The sequence below is a fragment of the Schistocerca americana genome, chromosome 2 (assembly GCF_021461395.2).
Source record: "Schistocerca americana isolate TAMUIC-IGC-003095 chromosome 2, iqSchAmer2.1, whole genome shotgun sequence".
NCBI classification, from domain to species: Eukaryota; Metazoa; Arthropoda; class Insecta; order Orthoptera; family Acrididae; genus Schistocerca; species Schistocerca americana.
This window is the reverse complement of record NC_060120.1, coordinates 97,771,012-97,792,403: the sequence shown is the minus strand read 5'-3', so window position 1 is coordinate 97,792,403 and position 21,392 is coordinate 97,771,012. Positions and strand designations below refer to the sequence as shown.

Below are 21,392 nucleotides of genomic sequence, written 5' to 3'. Positions count from 1 at the left end.
CCAATCTATATTCACCTACTACGTTTACTTCTCTTCCTTTTCCTACTATCGAATTCCAGTCACCCATGACTATTAAATTTTCGTCTCCCTTCACTATCTGAATAATTTCTTTTATCTCATCATACATTTCTTCAATTTCATCATCATCTGCAGAGCTAGTTGGCATATAGACTTGTACTACTGTTGTAGGCGTGGGCTTCGTGTCTATCCTGGCCACAATAATGCGTTCACTATGTTGTTTGCAGTAGCTTACCCGAACTCCTATTTTTTTATTCATTATTAAACCTACTCCTGCATTACCCCTATTTGATTTTGTATTTATAACCCTGTATTCACCTGACCAAAAGTCTTTTTCCTCCTGCCACCGAACTTCACTAATTCCCACTATATCTAACTTCAGCCTATCCATTTCCCTTTTTAAATTTTCTAATCTACCTGCCCGATTAAGGGATCTGACATTCCACGCTCCGATCCGTAGAACGCCAGTTTTCTTCTCCTGATAACAACGTCCTCCTGAGTAGTCCCCGCCCGGAGATCCGAATGGGGGACTATTTTACCTCCGGAATATTTTACCCAAGAGGACGCCATCATCATTTATCCATACGGTAAAGCTGCATGCCCTTCGGAAAAATTACGACCGATGTTTCCCTTTGCTTTCAGCCGTTCGCAGTACCAGCACAGCAAGGCCGTTTTGGTTAATGTTACAAGGCCAGATCAGTCAATCATCCAGACTGTTGCCCCTGCAACTACTGAAAAGGCTGCTGCCCCTCGTCAGAAACCACACGTTTGTCTGGCCTCTCTACAGATACCCTTCCGTTGTGGTTGCACCTACGGTACGGCTATCTGTGTCGCTGAGGCACGCAAGCCTCCCCACCAACGGCAAGGTCTATGGTTCATGGGGGGGAGGGGGGCAGTTAGGTTATGATCCATTTTATTATATTGTTATGACATAGGTAAATTAGATACCAATTATTCATGAATAAACACTTTATTCAGACTTAGAAATGCAATTCTAGTGCACTTAGCACTAAAATGCACACAGTCACAGTCTGCGTTTCTATTATCACTAAGCACTACACTGACTGAAGCCCGTTGTAACTGCCAGTAATTGCAGTTGTTCACTTTTTATCGCTTCTAAGTTACCATGACAATTGTAGCTTTCAAAGTGACTACCTGGCAGCAACTCTGTTTCCCTTATAAATGTGGCTCGGTTGTTTCGAGAACATTCACTGCCAGAATGTTCACTTCCAAATTTATGGAGTGTGAACAAACACCTACTGTGAAAGCGACAAACCAATATCTACATTACGACGTATAATATAAGGGCAAGTTTCCAATGATAACATCATCCAGCAATTTATGGGTGTGGAACTTTTATTGTCGATTCCGTTCCTTTCTAGTGCATTTGATAGAGGGCCTATATAGTAACAATGCTTTTTTAGGAATCTTCTCGAAAGTCACTATTGCTGGACATATACGCATCAATAGTTTCCCACACCTAACTCGTATTACAAGTTAGGTACAGGAAACTATTGTTACGTTATTAGTAAAAATATTGTTACAAGTCTTGCAACAATATTTTTACCGAGGAATTTCTGTGAATTACTATTATTAATACTTCACAATTAACTGATCACTCGCACTCTTCACTAATCTTCACACTTGCACTTGCAACAACTGGGACTTTTTGCTTACTCATTCTTCAGTCTTAATATTTCTGCTTCTGAATGTAAACTAGCTTCCTGTTTGGTGAAAAGTCCGTATTTATAATGCCATGTAGTGAAGGGTTCTCTGTACAAGAAAACAGTAGAATATTCGCAATTTTTCTCGAAGAAATGCCAGACAGAATACGTATTGAAGTCACTAGAATGGCTGCGACTTTTCTCGTAGGTATTCGTTAGCTACCTAAGCACCAGCCAGTAATGTATAAAATTTACCAGACAGAAACGTATAAAAAACGATGACGCGGATGCACATGCTATATATGAAAGGACAATTAATCGATAACTTGATTCAGTCGAGTCGACTGACAGGAGAAATAGATGAATAGCGTGCAGGCTGACTGGCGGGGGTGGCGCAGGTGACAGTGCGGGCGTCACTGCCGGGGGTGGGAGGGGTTGGGGGGGGGGGGGGTCGCCCTGTGTGCTCCCCGTATGTATCCACCACTGACCCAGCTGTGGTGCGGGCCCAGCATAGCTTCATTGCAAGTATCATTCACTGTTAGAAGAGTGAGATTTCATATGTAATTATGATACTGGAATATGAGAGATTACTCCACCAATTAGTCCTGGGATATGAATGAACCACAAGTTGAATTGTGTAAGGCAAAAGCCTTTCACACCAAAATGGACTATTAATTCAAAGAATAATCAAAGACTAGAAGATGGAATCTATAGATTATTGGGAATAAGTGGTCATAATATGAAGTCATAAAATACCTGTGAGTGTAAGTACTAGAATTCAGTTCTTGGAGGTCTTTTCAGATTTGATCAAAACATTTATTGTCACATATTGTACTGTTTTCAAGTGACCTTTGAGTTGTAAAATGACAACGACAGAGCCAGAACTAGAATGTAAGAAGGCACTGTAATTTTGAAAGATATTATACTCCGTTCACCATAAGAATAAACCTGATGTAAACACAAATGCGACTATTGCTCAAGAGCGGTAACTCTCGTACACTGTGTTGCTTTGCTCTTGGAAGTAGGCCCAACTTATGTATTAGATATCTTATTACTATGTCACTGTAAATGAAACTTTAAGACATTTTGATGTATTAACAGCCATTGACATTTCTCTGAATCACACTAGAGCTATGTAATTTTTATTTCAAAAATCGTGTACAGTCACTGTCTCTGTAAGCACTACTTGTGCTCTGATTGACCCGCTGTTCATATGTACCTGGAAAATGAATGACACTTCTTCCTGCTTCGTAGTGAAACACGCACGCGGAACACCGTTAATGGCTAGAAACAAGTTGTTCTTAATGTTTTTCACAACATTACAGAGAAAAATGAGCTTTTATGTTTTTCAAGAAACATGGCATACTAAAAACACGAGATGGTAACATCGTTATATTCATAGCATAATTGGTAACATCGTAGATTAATAATATACAGATGGCTGCAGTTCGAAACCCGTTGTGATCTACAGTGTTTTTTGTTCGGTTTGAATATCTAAATCATTTAAATATGAAATTTACCAAAAAATGTGGTAGTTAACTCATACTTAACCATCATTTTTACAAATAAAATGCACATCTACTAGTTTCTAATTACATATCACATGCAGAATTCTGGTTTTCATTGCAAATACACGTTCTTAATTATTGCTATATTATAAAAGATTGTTAATGATTTTGAAGTTAAGAAAACATCACACAATTGAATTTTTTTGAGAAAAATGAAAAATCAACTACTCTTTGTATGAATATGCACATTGTTTTATAGAACAGATATGGTCTCACATGAACCAGAGTGATAAGCATCTAGAAACCTGCATTTTTTAACTGTCACCTTAATACTGCAATCTGATCCCAATGGAATTGATCTGGAGCCAAGTTAAGGGATATGCTACGAGAAATAACAAGACATTTAAGCTGGCAAACGTACTGGAACTAGTGGACCAAGCTTTGTGACACGTCACTGTCGAGTGATGGCGAAATGCAGAACAGCACGTCACAAAAGAGGAGGAGGATATGTGGACTTTTTGATGGCTTGAGATTCTATTGCTGATTGCTTCATTACCAATATAGCAGCACTTAAATGTACTGGATTCCTCGGAGTCTGATTTGGAAGATGTTCGGAGGTTAGCAGACAACTCACTGTAATACCTTCAGTGGCTTCAATATTTAACTACATGGTGAAATCCCAGCAGTGCGCTTTTATGCCACATGTAGTTCATACAGAAAGATTACCCTTGTTAAACTCAGGAATTTTCATCACTCTTGTTTTTAATTACAGTACTATTTTAGCTAAGATTGAGAGCATGTTATGTTTTCCAGCAGATCACCTAAGAAGCACATTATCTGAGTTTTACTATTAATTCCTTCTGATCAAAAATTAAATGACATTCAAGGCTACAATCTTCTCTGCTCGTCTCTTATTTGTGTCTTAACTACAACTGTTCACATCACTGCAGGTTAGCTCAACCAGGTGGCTGGCCAGTGCTGTCCAAGTTAAATGTGCCGGTAAAGCTGTGGTCCTGTATTATTGCTGAGTTGATGTACGCATAACGCACAGCATAAAACGTATCCTCATTATCGTACTTGACTGTACTCGGGGCAGCTTGGCTTCTGCTCTGCGTGAAATGAAATCCAATGAGGTTCCAGTGAACGTGGAAAAATACATAGTGTAATATTTACATGAGGTTTATTTTTATGATGAATGGAGTATAGTAAATTGATACTCGTTGGTGAAATGATATCAGTGTTTACCATTAGAAATCTGAAACTAGCCTCTCTCCACATGCAAGCAGATTATGAGCAAGATACATGCCAAAACGGCTGGCTTTGTTTAGAACGTGCCGCTCTGCCAAAGGTGCCTTTGCAAGGACAGGGAGACTGAATGGAACCCAACAGGAAATGTCAGCTACTTATGACAAATTGGTATCTGATATTCTTTTCCACCTAGTCTTTGTCATACAAGAGCTATCCAGAAAGAAACAGACATTTTAGTCTATTGCGGTCATGGACGGGGCTATAACTGCCATCTTGGTGCCATCACATTCCTACACTTAGTACTCTTCCAGAAGTAGTAGCATGTGGTCTGCGTCTCTGCTTCTTTGCTTTTTGTGGCATGTTAAAATGTGTACTGCAATAGAAAATCTTGCCACTTGTGAGGTGCATTATGTGATTAGTTTTTTGTTGGCAAAAAACTGCAATCCAGTTGTAATCTATCATGACCCTTGTGGTGGGTATGCAAAAGGAATGATGAGTGAAAGCTGAGTGAGGCAATGGTGCATTGATTTAAAAATGGCCATACCAATGTTCACATTGAGGACTGCAGTGGTAGGTGTAGCCTTGTGACTGATGCACTGGTGATGAAAATCAATGACAGAATTAGTGAAAATCACCGTTTCACAATTAAGGAACTTTCATATCGTATTCTCCAAACTTCACAGAGCTTGGTGCATGAAATTGTGGTGTAGAAGCTTGGTTACCTCAAATTTTGTACTAGGTGGATTCCCAAAATACTAATGGAACAAAACAAGAAACAGAGGTTGGTTGCAGCACTGACCTTTCTCAAAGATTATGAGAAAACTTGTAACAGTGTTATCAATCATATCGTAACCGTGGATGAGACGTGGATGAAGCATGTCAATTGTGAAACAAAAAGGTAGTCGATAGAATGGGGACACACAAATTCTCCCAAGAAACCAAGGAAGTGTTTGCAAATACTGTCAGCAAGAAAGATCATGGCTACTGTGTTTTGGGGCTTTAAGGGAATGATTCTCATTGATTTTCTTGAATGTGGCACGACAATTAACTTAGAGAAGCGAAACTTCCTGGCAGATTAAAACTGTGTGCCAGACTAAGACTCGAACTCAGGACCTTTGCCTTTCATGGGCAAGTGCTCTACCGACTGAGCCACTCAAGCACAACTCATGACCCACCCTCACAGCTTCAATTCTGCCAGTACCTCGTCTCCTATCTTTCAGACTTTGCAGAAACTCTCCTGCAAACCTCGCAGAGCTAGCACTCCTCGAAGAAAAGATATTGTTAGACTGCCCAAGAGGAGAGGAGCAGTGCGGGGGAATAAGCCCCGGCTCCCTCTCAAAGTGCTTTTGTCCATGTTCTGTGCTTCTGCAAAAGGAGCCCTGACACAATGGTCATCAGGACCGTTGATTCCTTTTCTTGTGGTGAGTGTCACATTCAGATCCCTTTATGCACCAGGATTAGTCTCTTCATAAAACAGTGGTAGCAATTGCAGTTGGCAGTTTTCTACAGAGCACTTGCCCGCAAAAGCCAAAAGTCATGAGTTCAAATGTTGGTCTGACAAACAGTTTTAATCTGCCAGAAAGTTTCATACCAGCGCACACTCTGCTGCAGAGTGAAAATTCATTCCGTAACTCATAGAAGTATCATCAAACACTGACAAAGTTAAGGTGGGTGATACGAAACAAGTGTCAGGGAAAACTTAGCACAAAAGTGTGGTTTTTTCACAACACACTTCCACACATAGCGAATTGTATCCAAGAGGTCCTACGGGGTTTTGGATGGGAGGTGTTTTGATCAGCCAGCATGCAGTCCAGATCTGGCAATGAGTGACTAACATCTCTTCCCAGTGATGAAGACATGACTTGCCACACAATGCTTTGATACTGACGCTGAACTGCATAATGGTATAAGTGCCTCAATTTGAATGAGGTTACGCTGAAAAATAGCTGAAGAGTGTACCTTTAAAATGTATATAATAACATTTGGTTTGTTTCACATTGTTAATGTTTTATTTCAAATGATGGAAAATACTGGGTGGAATGTAACAATATTACAAAAAGGAAAGTTGCTACTCACCATATAGCAGAAATGCTGAGTTGCAGATGGGTACAACAAAAAGAGTGTCACAAATAAAGCTCTTGGCCAGTAATGCCTTCATCAAAAATAGACCACACTGCCAGTGTGTGTGTGTGTGTGTGTGTGTGTGTGTGTGTGTGTGTGTGTGTGTGTGGGGATAGCCCTTGTATTGACAGGGGAATGACTGAGAACTACTACCTTGGGCTTTACCAAAACATTAATAAGTTTGGTATACAATGAACTGCATGTTTTACTGCAAAATAATCATTCTTGTCCTCTTTCTGAATCATTAGAGATCTCAATGGAGGTTCAAATCAAGAAGGGACTTCTATGTTTAAATATTGAAGGCATGACTAGCTTGCCATATCTGAGGGTTATAGCATACAAGTTAAAATTAAAATGGCTATCATATACCAGAGGGAAAAACCGAAAAGCACAGGGCAAAATAATTCTGGTAGTAAGAACGGTTGTTGATGTGAAATACATCTATGAGTCCAGAAGTTTGTAACAATATTATGAAAAGGATAGCTGCTACTCACCAATGTACTCGCTTCGGCGGTACATATACTAAAATTTGAACGATACAGAGAAGATTAGCATGGCCCCTGCGCAAGGATGACACGCAAAATCGTGAAGCGTTCCACAAAAAAAAAATAGTGGAGATTCTGAGTAGCAACTATATTTTTATAACATTATTACATTCCAGTCTGGATTTCCCATAGTTTAATAACCTAGCTCGATTTATTAATGGTAAAATATTCAACTAATGAGTAGTTCACTATGTAGAAGGTTATAAATAATTATTCCTGTACTTGTATATTGGGGTTTTGATTCTAAACCATTCATAGGTAAAAGTCAACAGTTGTGAGGGGGCCTCCTCTTGTGTAGTCACAGGTTGGTTACCATATTAATATTCAATATGACAGACAGTGAATTGGTTAACTATATTATGCAAAAATTTCATTTCAGTTTCTGTAATCTGTGCACTTTGGGTGGGAGGCTGCATTTGGCCTCACACATTCTCACCTAGTGTTCTGTGACTGGTTGAGGTGGATGGTGGCCATCCTTGCCATTATGGCTGCTGAGCAGTCCTCCTGTAAATGCTCACAAACACTCGGGCATTTGAGCAGCGTAACTATCTTAAGGAGTATCTCTCATAGCTTGCAAATTTCTCTTGAATTCTCCAGCTAATCCGATGCTGTTGTTTCATCACAGAGAAATGTAAAATTCTTTTGGATGTTACACAAAGTGTGTAACCAGCTTCACAGCTTTTTTATGAAGTCAGTTATACAAAACACTGCACTCTTCATCGCAAACCACAAGGACAAAGATTTACCTTTGTTGTATATACTATGCAGACAGTACATCGTGGCATTCGGCCTTGACCATAAGCAACTGAGAACTTAGACTGCCCGAGGGGAGAGCAGGGGTGTGAGGGAATAAGCCCCGCCTCCCTATTGAAGGGCTGCCATCCTATGACCACGTTCTGTGCTTCTACGAAAGGAGAACTGACAGAATGGTCATAGGGAACATTGATTCCTTTTCTTGTAGCGAGAGTCGCATTCAAATCCCTTTATGCACCAGGATTAGTCTCTTCATTCATTTCAAAATAAGAAAAAAGAAAACAAGCAATCCACAGCACAAAGCAAATTGGAGTACACAAAGCATTTGGTAGTGGCTATAGTGCAATTGTTTGCTGCAGTTGGCAGTGTAATTCAGGCCCGACCTCTACTGGTATCCTATGTAATTGCAGTTCAAAACACTCCCTACCTAAAACTGCCATGATATAGTGCCCACATAACACTCTCTTTTGCATACAGAGAACAATATCGTCTTGCAAATAGAGTTGCTGCCAAAGAGTCTAGATGTCATACCTTGTATGAGGGTAGACTTTGCTGCAGCTTAAGTGTTACAACGTAAGGTGTTTATTGTCTGCAGAAGGCAGTTACAACTTCCAAACATTATTGTTTCATGAATTACTGCTTCCAACTAATGTGTACTAATGAAAACCCTGGACATGTGTCAACAGTTGCTTTTACAAATGTCACAAAAATATAGTAAATGTGTGATGTGTCTGACTTAATAATTGTATTAATGATCTTTCTGTGACATACATTGCATAAATTAGTTCCTGTTATTAACATATGGGCACATGACAAGAGAATTTCACTCATTGCTGCAAACTTGATTTTCAGTAGATCTCACCAATGCCTTCACTTCCTTGTTGTGCTTGTACAGATAGTAGTAGTGATGATGATTTGTGGGTGAGGGCACTTATCATAATGGTCATTAGTGCCCTTTACAGATGGTAGACCCAAACAGTGAGGCTTTAATAGAACAGTATTAGATTGTTAGATTGCAAATTTGACCAGGTAAACTGATCTATTAGCAACAGATAGTGGAAACATAGATATTGTAGTTTGTTATGTAAACATCATCAAATGCATGCATAACACATGCTCCCTTTTGCAGGAGCTAATATATGACAGTGTGACAAATATATCTTCATGTTAGTGAAACTTGCGTCACTACTGTGGTACTCAGCTTAAAATGTGTAGTTGAACTTCTAAAAGTAGTAAACCTAGTAAAAATTCAATTTTACAGGCCCAGTTATTGCGTATTTTGCAGGTCCAGTTATTGCTTAGATATTCACTTTGCTCTCGTAGCTTAAACAATATATATAGGGAAAAGTCAATGCTTTTGTAACTTTGCAATCCTAATTAGCACATTTACTTATAGTATGGCATAAAGTAACATGTCTACAGAGCAACTCATAAAAACTCCTTACCTTACAAAACTATTCTTTCTATTTAGCAAAAAATGACACTGATTCTAACAACCACACAATGTTCTCACTGAACATCTGCTGCTGCATCATTTCCTTTATGATACAAAAGTACAATGAAATCAGTAACCACAGAAAATCATCTATAATAGAACAAATGAAATAAATTGCATCTCCAAATCAAATCAACATTGACAGGACACTAGCACTCACAGTTAAAACCATAATACTCATGGAACAGTAGGCAGCAATGCTTTACATTCAAATAAGAAATATTTTCAATCGTTTGACCTTCACACATGTGGATGTTTGAACCTCACCATATCTTTGGCATGCTGGAGGCAGATTTGTCATCTTCTTTATTTTCTGTACAACTGAATTTTTGCAACAGTTGAGGTAGCGGAGTTTGCCCGTGATACGGCTTCAGTCTATCAAAATGGACAGTACAATCAGATAGTTGAATTTCCACATTAACAGGAGATGTAAAGCATATGAATGGATAAGGCTCTTCATGTAGAGGAAAAAATCTCTTTGTTTTTCCTTTCTTAATGGCTGGATTAAAAACGAGGACTAAATCAAATGGAATCATTTTTCTCTTAAGTACAATATATTAAAAAGTTCTCAGCTTGGTTTCAGGAAGGGTAAGTCTACAATAACAGCTATAGCCACATTTATTCAAGTAGTATTGAATGAACTTGATGATGGAAACAAAGTTATTGGCACCTTTCTAGACCTATCTAAGGCTTTTGATACTGTAAATCACTCCATTCTTCTACATAAGTTAGAAACTTATGGGGTCAGAGGAGTGGCATTAGATTTGTTAAGATCATACCTTGCTGACAGGAGACAATGTGTTAAGTTGTATTATACAACCGGGGGACTTATACAAACAGTAAAATCATCTTATAAAATTCTTAACTGTGGAGTCCCTCAGGGAAGTATTATTGGGCCTTTTCTGTTTATTATGTATTGAATTGAATTGAATTGAATTTTATTTGATCCTGTAAGATTACATTGTGTACAGTAAATGTACGTGTAATATAGGTCATGTCATAGTATTAACATTCTTTATCACTTATTACTTATTTTTCTACACCTTTAGCTTACATTTTTACATCACTGATAATGAGTAACAATATATACAAATTTAATGGCATAAGTATTCTGCAACACTACAAAACTCTTTTTCAATGAGATAGTCTTTAAGTTTCTTTGGAAAGTCATTGTGAAGTACACTATCTTGCAGGTTTTTGGGCAGACTTCTTAGTAGTCTGATACCAGAATACTGGGGTCCTTTTTCTAGCATTGCCAGTCGGTGGGGTATGCTCCGTACTTCATTCTTTCTTCTTGTATTGTGGGTGTGTACACTAGCATTTGTAATCCAGTCCTCACTACCTTTTGTGATGTACATTATTGTTTTGTATATATACAACGATGAAAAAGTTAAGATACCTAAATTCTTGAAACAGTTCCTGCACGTTTCAGAGGTCTTTCTTCTTAAAATGGTCCTAATTGCTTTTTTTTGTCATGTGAACACTCATTTTGTCTCTTGTTTGTTTGAGTTTCCCCACACAGTCACTCCATACTGTAAGTATGGTTCAAAAAGTCCATGATACACTGTACACAGAAGGTTCTTGTCTGAATACTGTGATAGCTGCATCATTAAGAATATGAAAGAGCTCAGTTTCTTACAGACATTATTAATATGTTTTTTCCATTTCAGTTCATTATCCACAAGAATACCTAAGAATCTAGCAGATTCTACTTCTTCCAGCCTTGTTCCATCAACCTCTAAATCCATGTCTACAGCTCTACAGCCTTTTCCTTGTTTTTAAACACTGCATACATAGTCTTTTTTAGATTTATAACCAGTTCATTTTCCAACAGCCATTGAGCTGTGACATTTGCAGATATGTATGCTTTTCTCTCAAGCTGTTCCATATTTTGGTCACTATTTAGTATTGTCATGTCATCAGCATACAATATTTTCTTTTCTTCCTCCTCAACACCTATATCATTAACAAACACATTAAATAACAATGGCCCCATTACCAAACCCTGCGGCACTCCATATTTGATGGATTTGGTTTCTGATTGGTACGAGTTTCCTAATGATACATACTGCTTGCGGTTGCACAAGTATGATTTTATCCATTCACCTGGTTGCCCCCGAATGCCACAGTTGCTTAATTTTTGTATCAGCATTTCATGGTCAGTGGTGTCAAATGCCTTTGAAAGATCCAGAAACATTGCAGAGACAACCGTTTTCTCATCTAAGGACTGTAAAATGTATTCTGTTAGACTGGCAATTCCTGACTTTGTAGATTTACCCTTTCTGAAACCATGTTGTGAGGGTATGAGAATGTACATCAGTGATATAATAATTCCAAAAAATGCAGACCTTGTGAATTATGCCGACGACACCTCCTTCATAAGCTGGCACCCTACAAAACAGCTAGCAGTGCAAAATAATATGAAGAACACTAGCCTCATCACAGAATGTATGACTAAAAATAAATTGGGATTAAATAAGGAAAAGACAATTCTAATGGAGTTTATGTTAAATTACAAATCAGGACAAGTGGATACTGAGCCAGAGTTACCAATTGAAACAATTGATAAACATAAATTCCTGGGTATTATAGTTGATGAACATCTTACATGGAAGGAGCACATCAGCTACATGTGTAAAAAAATCTCGTGTAATACCTACTGCTTAAACGCCTTGCTATCATAATAGCATCACCAGTCTTAAGACAAATCTATTTGGTATTATACACTCCCACCTACAATACGGTATTGAGATTTGGGGCGGGGCACCAACGGTATACATGGATAGGGCTTTTAGAGCCCAGAAGAGAGCAGTTAGGATAATAGCAAATATTAGTAAATGTCAATCCTGTAGAGAATTCTTTATTAAATATAATATACTAACAGTGTATTCATTATATGTTCTAAGGACTATACTGTTTGAAAAAGAAAATATGGAGCACAGTATAGTAAATAGTGATATCCATAGTTATAATACAAGGAAATAAGAAGATTACCACATAAAATTTAGAAATAAAAAAGCAACCAATCATAATCCATTTTCTGCTGGAAGATTTTTTTACAACAGACTGCCAAATACCATAAAAATGTTAAAAGGAAACATATTTAAAATAAAATTAAAGCAGCTGTTAATTGCTAAATGTTTGTACTCCATCAAGGATTTTTAATGTTGTATATACTTTATTTCTACTACTAATCTATTATTATTGTTCATGTATGTACTGACTGACTATGTCCATGATTGTAAAAGTTATTATGGACAAATAAACCATTATTATTATTATTATTATCATCATCATCATTCAGCTTGTGAGAGGGATGCCCAGATCTTTTGTTGCTTCATTCAACTTGTTTGGCAATAGCCTTGGCATTGTTTTGTAGCACTTCCTTCAAGGTGTTTTTAAAGGCTACTGCTGCAGGATCTCTACTTGTTATTACCAACAGATACATCCACCAGTTCCTTTCACAAGATACTTTAATCCCTCTAGGTTTTTTTCTGACAAGCTTATGTGGAAAACTATTTTCAAATAATGCTAGAAATTAATCATGGAATAGATTAAATTTTATTTCAGCATTTGGTTCTATATAAACTTCATCCCAGATGATCTCTTATAAATTATTTTTAAAAAAATTGTTTTTGGAGTCAAATAACTGTAACTGATTTCCACTGTGGATTATCAGTACTATGAGGCACTATCTTATTTATCCGAACTAACCCTATAGTAGAGATGTTGAAACATGGACAGGCATCAAAAAAAGACTGATAAACAAATAAGCTTTTAGCCAGGAGTCCTTCTTCTGAAGAACACATACCGACATATTTGGGATTCTGGGTGGTGGTTGTTGTTGTTGTGGTCTTCAGTCCAGAGACTGGTTTGATGCAGCTTTCCATGCTAATCTATCCTGTGAAAGATTCTTCATCTCCCAGTACCTACTGCAACCTACATCCTCCTGAATCTGCTTAGTGCATTCACCTCTTGGTCTCCCTTTACGATTTTTACCCTCCACACTGCCCTCAAATACTAAATTGATGATTCCTTGATGCCTCAGTACATGTCCTACCAACCGATCTCTTCTTCTAGTCAAGTTGTGCCACAAATTTCTCTTCTGCTCAATTCTGTTCAATACCTCCTCATTAGTTATGTGATCTACCCATCTAATTTCAGCATTCTTCTGTAGCACCACATTTCGAAAGCTTCTATTCTCTTCTTGTCTAAACTATTTATCGTCCACGTTTCAGTTCCGTACATGGCTACACTCCATACAAATACTTTCAGAAACGACTTCCTGACACTTAAATCGATACTCGATGTTAACAAATTTCTCTTCTTCAGAAACACTTTCCTTGCCATTGCCAGTCTACATTAATATCCTCTCTGCTTCGACCATCATCAGTTATTTTGCTCTCCAAAAAGCAAAACTCATTTAATACTTTAAGTGTCTCATTTCCTAATCTAATTCCCTCAGCATCACCTGATTAATTTGACTACATTCCATTGTTCTCATTTTGCTTTTATTGAAGTTCATCTTATCTCCTCCTTTCAAGACACTGCCCATTCCGTTCAGCTGCTCTTCCAAGTCCTTTGCTGTCTCTGACGGAATTACAATGTCATCGGCAAACCTCAAAGTTTTTATTTCTTCTCCATGGATTTTAATACCTAATCCGAATTTTTCTTTTGTTTCCTTTACTGCTTGCTCAATATACAGATTGGATAACATCGGGGATAGGCTACAACCCTGTCTCACTCCCTTCCCAACCACTGCTTACCTTTTATGCCCCTCACCTCTTATAACTGCCATCTGGTTTCTGTACAAATTGTAAATGGCCTTTTGCTCCCTGTATTTTATCCCTGCTACCTTCAGAATTTGAAAGAGAGTATTCCAGTCAACATTGTCAAAAGCTTTCTCTAAGTCTACAAATGCTTGAAATGTAGGTTTGACTTCCCTTAATCTATCTTCTAAGATAAGTCGTAGGGTCAGTATTGCCTCACGTGTTCCAATAATTCTGCAGAATCCAAACTGATCTTCCCCAAGGTCAGCTTCTACCAGTTTTTCCATTTGTCTGTACAGAATTCGCGTTAGTATTTTGCAGCCGTGACTTGTTTAACTGATAGTTCGGTAATTTTCACATCTGTCAACGCCTGCTTTCTTTGGCATTGGAATTATTATATTCTTCTTGAAGTCTGAGGGTATTTCGCCTGTCTCATACATTTTGATCACCAGATGGTAGAGTTTTGTCAGGACTGGCTCTCCCGAGGCTGTCAGTAGTTCTAATGGACTGTTGTGTACTCCCAGGGCCTTGTTTCAACTTAGGTCTTTCAGTGCTCTGTCAAACTCTTCACACAGTATCGTATCTCCCATTTCATCTACATCCTCTTCCATTTCCATAATATTGTCCTCAAGTACATCGCCCTTGTATACACCCTCTATATACTCCTTCCATCTTTCTGCTTTCCCTTCTTTGCTTAGAACTGGGTTTCCATCTGAGCTCTTGATATTCATACAAGTGGTTCTCTTTTCTCTGAAGGTCTCTTTAATTTTCCTATAGACAGTATCTATCTTACCCCTAGTGAGATATCCCTCTACATCCTTACATTTGTCCTCTAGTCATCCCAGCTTAGCCATTCTGCACTTCCTGTCAATCTCATTTTTGAGATGTTTGTTTTCCTTTTTGCCTGCTTCATTTACTGCATTTTTATATTTTCTCCTTTCATCAATTAAATTCAATATTTCTTCTGTTACCCAAGGATTTCTACTAGCCCTCATCTTTTTACCTATTTGATCCTCTGCTGCCTTCACTATTTCATCCCTCAAAGCTACCCATTCTTCTTCTACTGTATTTCTTTCCCCCATTCCTGTCAATTGTTCTCTTATGCTCTCCCTGAAACTCTCTAGAACCTCTGGTTCTGTCAGTTTATCCAGGTCCCATCTCCTTAAATTCCCACCTTTTCACAGTTTCTTCAGTTGTAAGTTTGGTTTCTGGATGGTCAGGAATCCAAAATCTGTCACCTGGTTCAGATTCATTGATGACATCTTTGTGATCTGGATCAGGGGTGAGGACACCCTATCCATTTTCCTCCAGAATCTCAACACCTTTTCACCCATTCACTTTACCTAGTCCCTCCTCCACCCAACAAGCCACCTTCCTCGATGTTGACCTCCACCTCAGTGGTGGCTACATCAGTACCTCCATCCACATAAAACCTACCAATCACCAACAATACCTCCACTTCGACAGCTATCACCCATTCTTACCTAGAAGGCCCTTCCGTATGCCTAGCCACCCATGGCTGTCACATCTGTGGTGACAAACAGTCCTTCTCAAAATATGTCAAAGGTCTCACTGGGGCCTTCACAGACAAAAATTACCCTCCCAAAGTTGTACATAAAGAGATCATACATGCCTTATCTCTCCAGTCACCCACCACCTCCAAAACTACTACCATCTGACTACAGAGGAGCATCCCCCTTTTGATTCAGTACCACCCAGGACTGTAGCGACTGAATCACATTCTCTGCCAGGGTTTTGAGTACCTCTCGTTGTGTCTGGAAATTAGTAATGTTCTGCTCACTATCATTCCCACCCCTCCCACAGTGGCAGTCCACTGCCCACAGAACCTACACAATATCCACATCCATTCCTGCCCTAAATCTGCTCTGAACCCCTTGCCTCATGGCTTGTATCCCTGTAATAGACCTAGATGCAGGACATGTCCCCTACATCCTCCCAGCACTACGTACTCAAGTCCAGTCACAAGCATCACTTATCCCATCAAAGGCAGGGCTGCTTGCAAAAGCTGCAATCACTGTTCTGCGTTCTTCATGGGCATGACAACCAACAAGCTGTTTGCCAACATGAATGGCCACTGACAAACTGCTGCTGAAAATGCTGGCCAACACAATGTGCTTCACTTCAAAGACTGTTTCACAGCCTGCATCATCAGGATACTTCCTTCCAACACCAGCTTTTCTAAATTGTGCAGGTGGGAACCCTCCCTGCAATTTTCCAATGTTCCCATAACCCTCCTGGCTTCAATTTCTGTTTGTAACTGTCCTTCAGCAACCTATCCTCTTCCCTGTTCCCACTGCAACACTACACAGCCTTTTATTCCACCAACACACCACAATCTTTTTACTTCTCTACTTTTCCACTCCCCCCCACCTGGCTATCTTCTTTGTCCCCTCTCGTACCTTTATACTCCTGCAACCAGCGCTTTACCATCCCTCACTCCTACCATGCCATCAGTCTCCCTCCCCACCCTATCCATCTTCTTACCCCCAAAACATAGACTGCTTCTCTCATCATGTCTGGCCTCGGCAGCCAGAGATAATGGTCATGTGTGTGTGAGTTGTGTTCTCGTGAATGTGTGTGTGTGTGTGTTTTATTTGCTCCAGAAGAAGGCCTTTTGGTCAAAAGCTTTGTTGTTTAGCAGTCTCTTTGTTGTGCCTGTAAGCAACTCTACATCTCCACTATATGGTGAGAAGCAATCTATCCGTTTCCTAATATTGTCATTTGTGTATTCTGTGTTTTCTGTTGTTTGATTTTATCCTAACTAACTATGTATCATGTTCTGAGAGAGCACTTTTTTTTTTTTTTTTTTACTGGGATGCAGTTTTTCTCCCTTTGAGATTCATCAAAGAAAACTTTATCAGTTAGTGTCCCTCTATCTTTACCCCCCACACTGGGAAATAAATTACTAAGACTAAATTGTAATAAATTACTAAGACCAAATTGTAGGTTCCAAATAAGGTTTCCAGATCATTTTTCTTATCAGAATCATTTAGAAAATCTCATTGAAATTGCCATAGACTACTAACTCGTAATAGTTATTTTTACTGTATTTATTCTTCATAGACAAATACAAGGATTTGAATTGTGGACATATCACACACTCCATGTTGTAATCTTGTGGGAAAACTACAAACAATAAAAATAAAAGAAATAATTATACAACTTTTACATGTAAATATAATTTTAAAAAATGAAAGTGTTCTACTCCTATGAAAGGAATTCCTTAATACTATAAAAACATTTATTTGTAAGAAACTCCTTTAGGACCATGTCTAAGAAACTCCCAATGTGGCTTTTTAAATTTTTTTAAAGTGAAAGAACTGATGGTAAATGAAAACAAAACAGTAACATTATTCTTCCACAATTCAGAAAATAAAACTGACAAGATATATAGGGTCGGTACATTTGAAGTGATCCAATAAAAATTAAGCTGGTTGCTTAACTGTTTTTAAATATTTTGGTTTTTGAAATATGTGATTACACTATAATTGAGAAGTTAAAAGCAGTTTTTAAAAGAAGTTACCTTGCACTGTTACTGAATGGCAGCCATTTTTATTTGTAAGCGCACAACGGTTTTTCAGTTTGGAGACATTAACGTAAACTTGAATATCTCCGCACTGGGTTAAGTTACAACATTGCAGTTGACATGATTGTTTTTAGAAAAGTCTACAACATTGTTTAGAACTCAAAATACCCTAAATTCAAAAAGAACCAGTTGAAATGGACTCCAAAGTTTGGTATTGAAAATTTAGAAAAACCACTTTTTAGACCCATAAATAAGAACCAAGCAGTGATATATCAGCGGTTTTTTTCCACCAGCTAGGTATCGTAAACTCCTAGCCTTAGAACATGAACACTTATATAGAGCAAGTAATTTGAAAATATTTATTTTTTGTAAAGTTTGGGGATAGTTATCTCTTGTGGGACTGAATATAAAAATTAAATTTTTGCAAATTTTGTACACCTATATGATAGCAAAGTTTCACTTGATTAAATAAGTATACCAGTCTTTGGTGTAGCTTCATTCTAGCAATTGTACACACAGGCATAGTCAACTTGCATAAGAATAAGAGTTGGTGGCGACTATTTTGAAAAATAGTGCAAAGTGTATAGTTTATGATGCCTTCTTATATATGTTTTTGGCAATAAAGTTTCTGTGTGAAAAACAATGATAAAACTTAGTTCAGAAAGCTTCTCTAGTAAGATAGTTCACTTGGCTAAATAAGTATACCAATCATTAGACGCTGAAGTGTAGCTTTGATCTAACAATCTTACATATAGGCATAATCGACTTGCACAACAGTACAAGCTGTCTGATTCGCTGTTTGGCAGAGTCTATAAATACAGTGTCACTGTCTAGCAAAACATTGGTTAAGGTCAGAAATTGGCGTCAGCTGACTTGTACCTGGTCTCACATTCTCAGTTGTCCAGACACACTCCTCTTTCCTTGCTGGCAGCATTTTATATCGACCATAAAAATGTCTTCAATCAACCTGTTTAACTGTGTTATTCTTCTTTTATAATACATTTCATTTCAACACTGTTAAATGCTTTTTCACACTTGTTTAAAATGTTTAGGTTACTGAAATGGTTTCTAGTAGCCCAATGTTACCAAATGTTTATGGAATAAGAAGCATACATATTTTCATCTAAACCTTGAAATTCATTCCTCTGTAGTTCCACTTAGGTTTTATTACTGTCCCCTCTCCATTTTTCTTGAAATCGGTATTGTGTTTTTGTGTACTTTGTAACTGATAAAGCTTTTCATTACTTTGTTATGCATCCGTGAGCCTTTTTCTCTTTAATGGGGGTCTGTGGCGCATGCACACACCTTTGTGTGTGGTGTGTGTGTGTGTGTGTGTGTGTGTGTGTGTGTGTGTGTGTGTGTGTGTTTTGATGGGTGGTTACTTGATTTCAGTTAAAAGTTGGACGAGTATGACTTGGTTTTTCTTCTCTTTATTTTACTCTTTTTGTTGCCTTTTGTATGTGTACATTGAGGAGAATAATTTTTTTTACTTAAATATTCTAATGATATGACTTGGTTTCTCTTCTCATTATAGTTTGGATTCTATTTATCTTGCATTTGTATATATTTTTCCACGTATTCTAAAAACTGTGATTATTATGTTACAGGGACGAAATACTTGCTGACATCAAAAATGAGGAAAATTGGTGCCAACCATTTATCGCAGGAATTTTTTCTATGTATGTACAGTGTACTTTTTAAAGTTAATGTGTTTCATTGTTTTGAAACCTAAGTTTTTCTTTTTCTGAGCATATATTTTTTACACACCTATTCCAATACTGAGTACCTTAAATATAAGAAGACTTTTCCATTTATAATTTACTGGGCAATCATTGTGTAAGAATGTAGGTAAAAACATTTGGTAGGCCCCTGTGCCCCCCCCCCCCCTCCCTTCCCCACCCGTTGCTTAAGGAGCTACAAACTTCCAGGTTATATCTTTTTGGATAACATGTTAGTGGATTCGGAGTGTTGCTACAAAAAATAGTATGGCAGACACCCTATCTGCCATGGTGGCAGTAATGAGCTCCAGATCTATGGCTCTAGTTACCACACCATTAAGTAGAGCAGTGTACAGGGTGATTCAAAAAGAATACCACAACTTTAAAAATGTGTATTTAATGAAAGAAACATAATATAACCTTCTGTTATACATCATTACAAAGAGTATTTAAAAAGGTTTTTTTTTTCACTCAAAAACAAGTTCAGAGATGTTCAATATGGCCCCCTCCAGACACTCGAGCAATATCAACCCGATACTCCAACTCTTTCCACACTCTCTGTAGCATATCAGGCGTAACAGTTTGGATAGCTGCTGTTATTTCTCGTTTCAAATCATCAATGGTGGCTGGGAGAGGTGGCCGAAACACCATATCCTTAATATACCCCCATAAGAAAAACTGGCAGGGGGTAAGATCAGGGCTTCTTGGAGGCCAGTGATGAAGTGCTCTGTCACGGGCTGCCTGGCAGCCGATCCATCGCCTCGGGATAAGGTTTCACAACTAACCTTTTTCATAGGACTCTCCATACAGTTGATTGTGGAATTTGCAGCTCTCTGCTAGCTCTGCGAGTCGATTTTCCTGGGCTGCGAACAAATGCTTGCTGGATGCGTGCTACATTTTCATCACTCGTTCTCGGCTGTCCAGAACTTTTCCCTTTGCACAAACACCCATTCTCTGTAAACTGTTTATACCAACGTTTAATACACCACCAATCAGGAGGTTTAACACCATACTTCGTTCGAAATGCACGCTGAACAACTGTCGTCGATTCACTTCTGCCGTACTCAATAACACAAAAAGCTTTCTGTTGAGCGGTCGCCATCTTAGCATCAACTAACGTTGACGCCTAGTCAACAGCACCTCAAGCAAACAAATGTACAACTAAATGAAACTTTATAGCTCCCTTAATTCGCCGACAGATAGTGCTTAGCTCTGCCTTTTGTCGTTGCAGAGTTTTAAATTCCTAAAGTTGTGGTATTCTTTTTGAATCACCCTGTATTTTTGCTCCGGTAGATCACAATATCAGACAACAGATGTCTGCACATTCATATTTTAAGTGATGTTTCTTACCAACAGTAAGGTGTTACACTATATGCCTGGATGCCTGAGGTATCCATGACAGCCGGCCCAGTGTCCAGGTTGGGGGAGGGAGCCACCAATCCACCCGGGGCAGGAAGGGCTGGCGGCAGGCCCACGGGGAGACGGCAACTGGGGGCAGGGGCGGCAACTTGAGGACCACGTCCGTACCAAAAGAGGTAGGGGAGGATGCGGCGGCGTGAGTCCCACGGGGGCATGTGGGTGGAGCTGATTATGATGGCAGTGCTCCAACCCTTTCAACATCTGCACAGACATCACACGCCGCCCATGGACCGCGACGACCATGGCGGGCGTCCAACCCGCCTTGCGCCCATACTCGCAGGACCACACGGCTGTGCCGGGGTCATAATGCTGCGAGGGCCAGGAGTGGAGGTGGGAGGGGGATGGCATCAGCAAATGGAGCAGGATCTGTGGCTGTCGCCCATGAAGGAGCTCTGCCGGACTGCATCCATCAATGGCATAGTGCAACAGGTGCTCAAAAACAGGGTGAGGGCCGATGTGGTTGAAGATGTGTCGACTGCCTTTGTCCACTGTTGTTTAAAAGTGCAGACAAGCCTCTCCACCGAGCCACTGGACAAGGGGTGAAAAGGGGGGTTACGGATATGTTTGATACCGTTGGCCCGACAGAA

The 21,392-nt window shown here is 38.9% G+C and overlaps 1 protein-coding gene and 1 non-coding gene across 2 annotated transcripts in view; both read left to right on the top strand.

The window, feature by feature from the left end:
• LOC124596387 overlaps window positions 1-21,392 on the top strand; it is a 174,494-nt gene that overhangs the window by 29,827 nt on the left and 123,275 nt on the right. The window contains exon 2 of the mRNA XM_047135508.1: window positions 19,276-19,347. Within this exon, the coding sequence (XP_046991464.1) occupies window positions 19,276-19,347 (72 nt within the window). The remainder of the gene's footprint in view (window positions 1-19,275; window positions 19,348-21,392) is intronic.
• On the top strand, window positions 7,058-7,164 carry LOC124596734. The gene has a single exon (XR_006978374.1). It is a non-coding gene; the product is annotated as a U6 spliceosomal RNA (small nuclear RNA).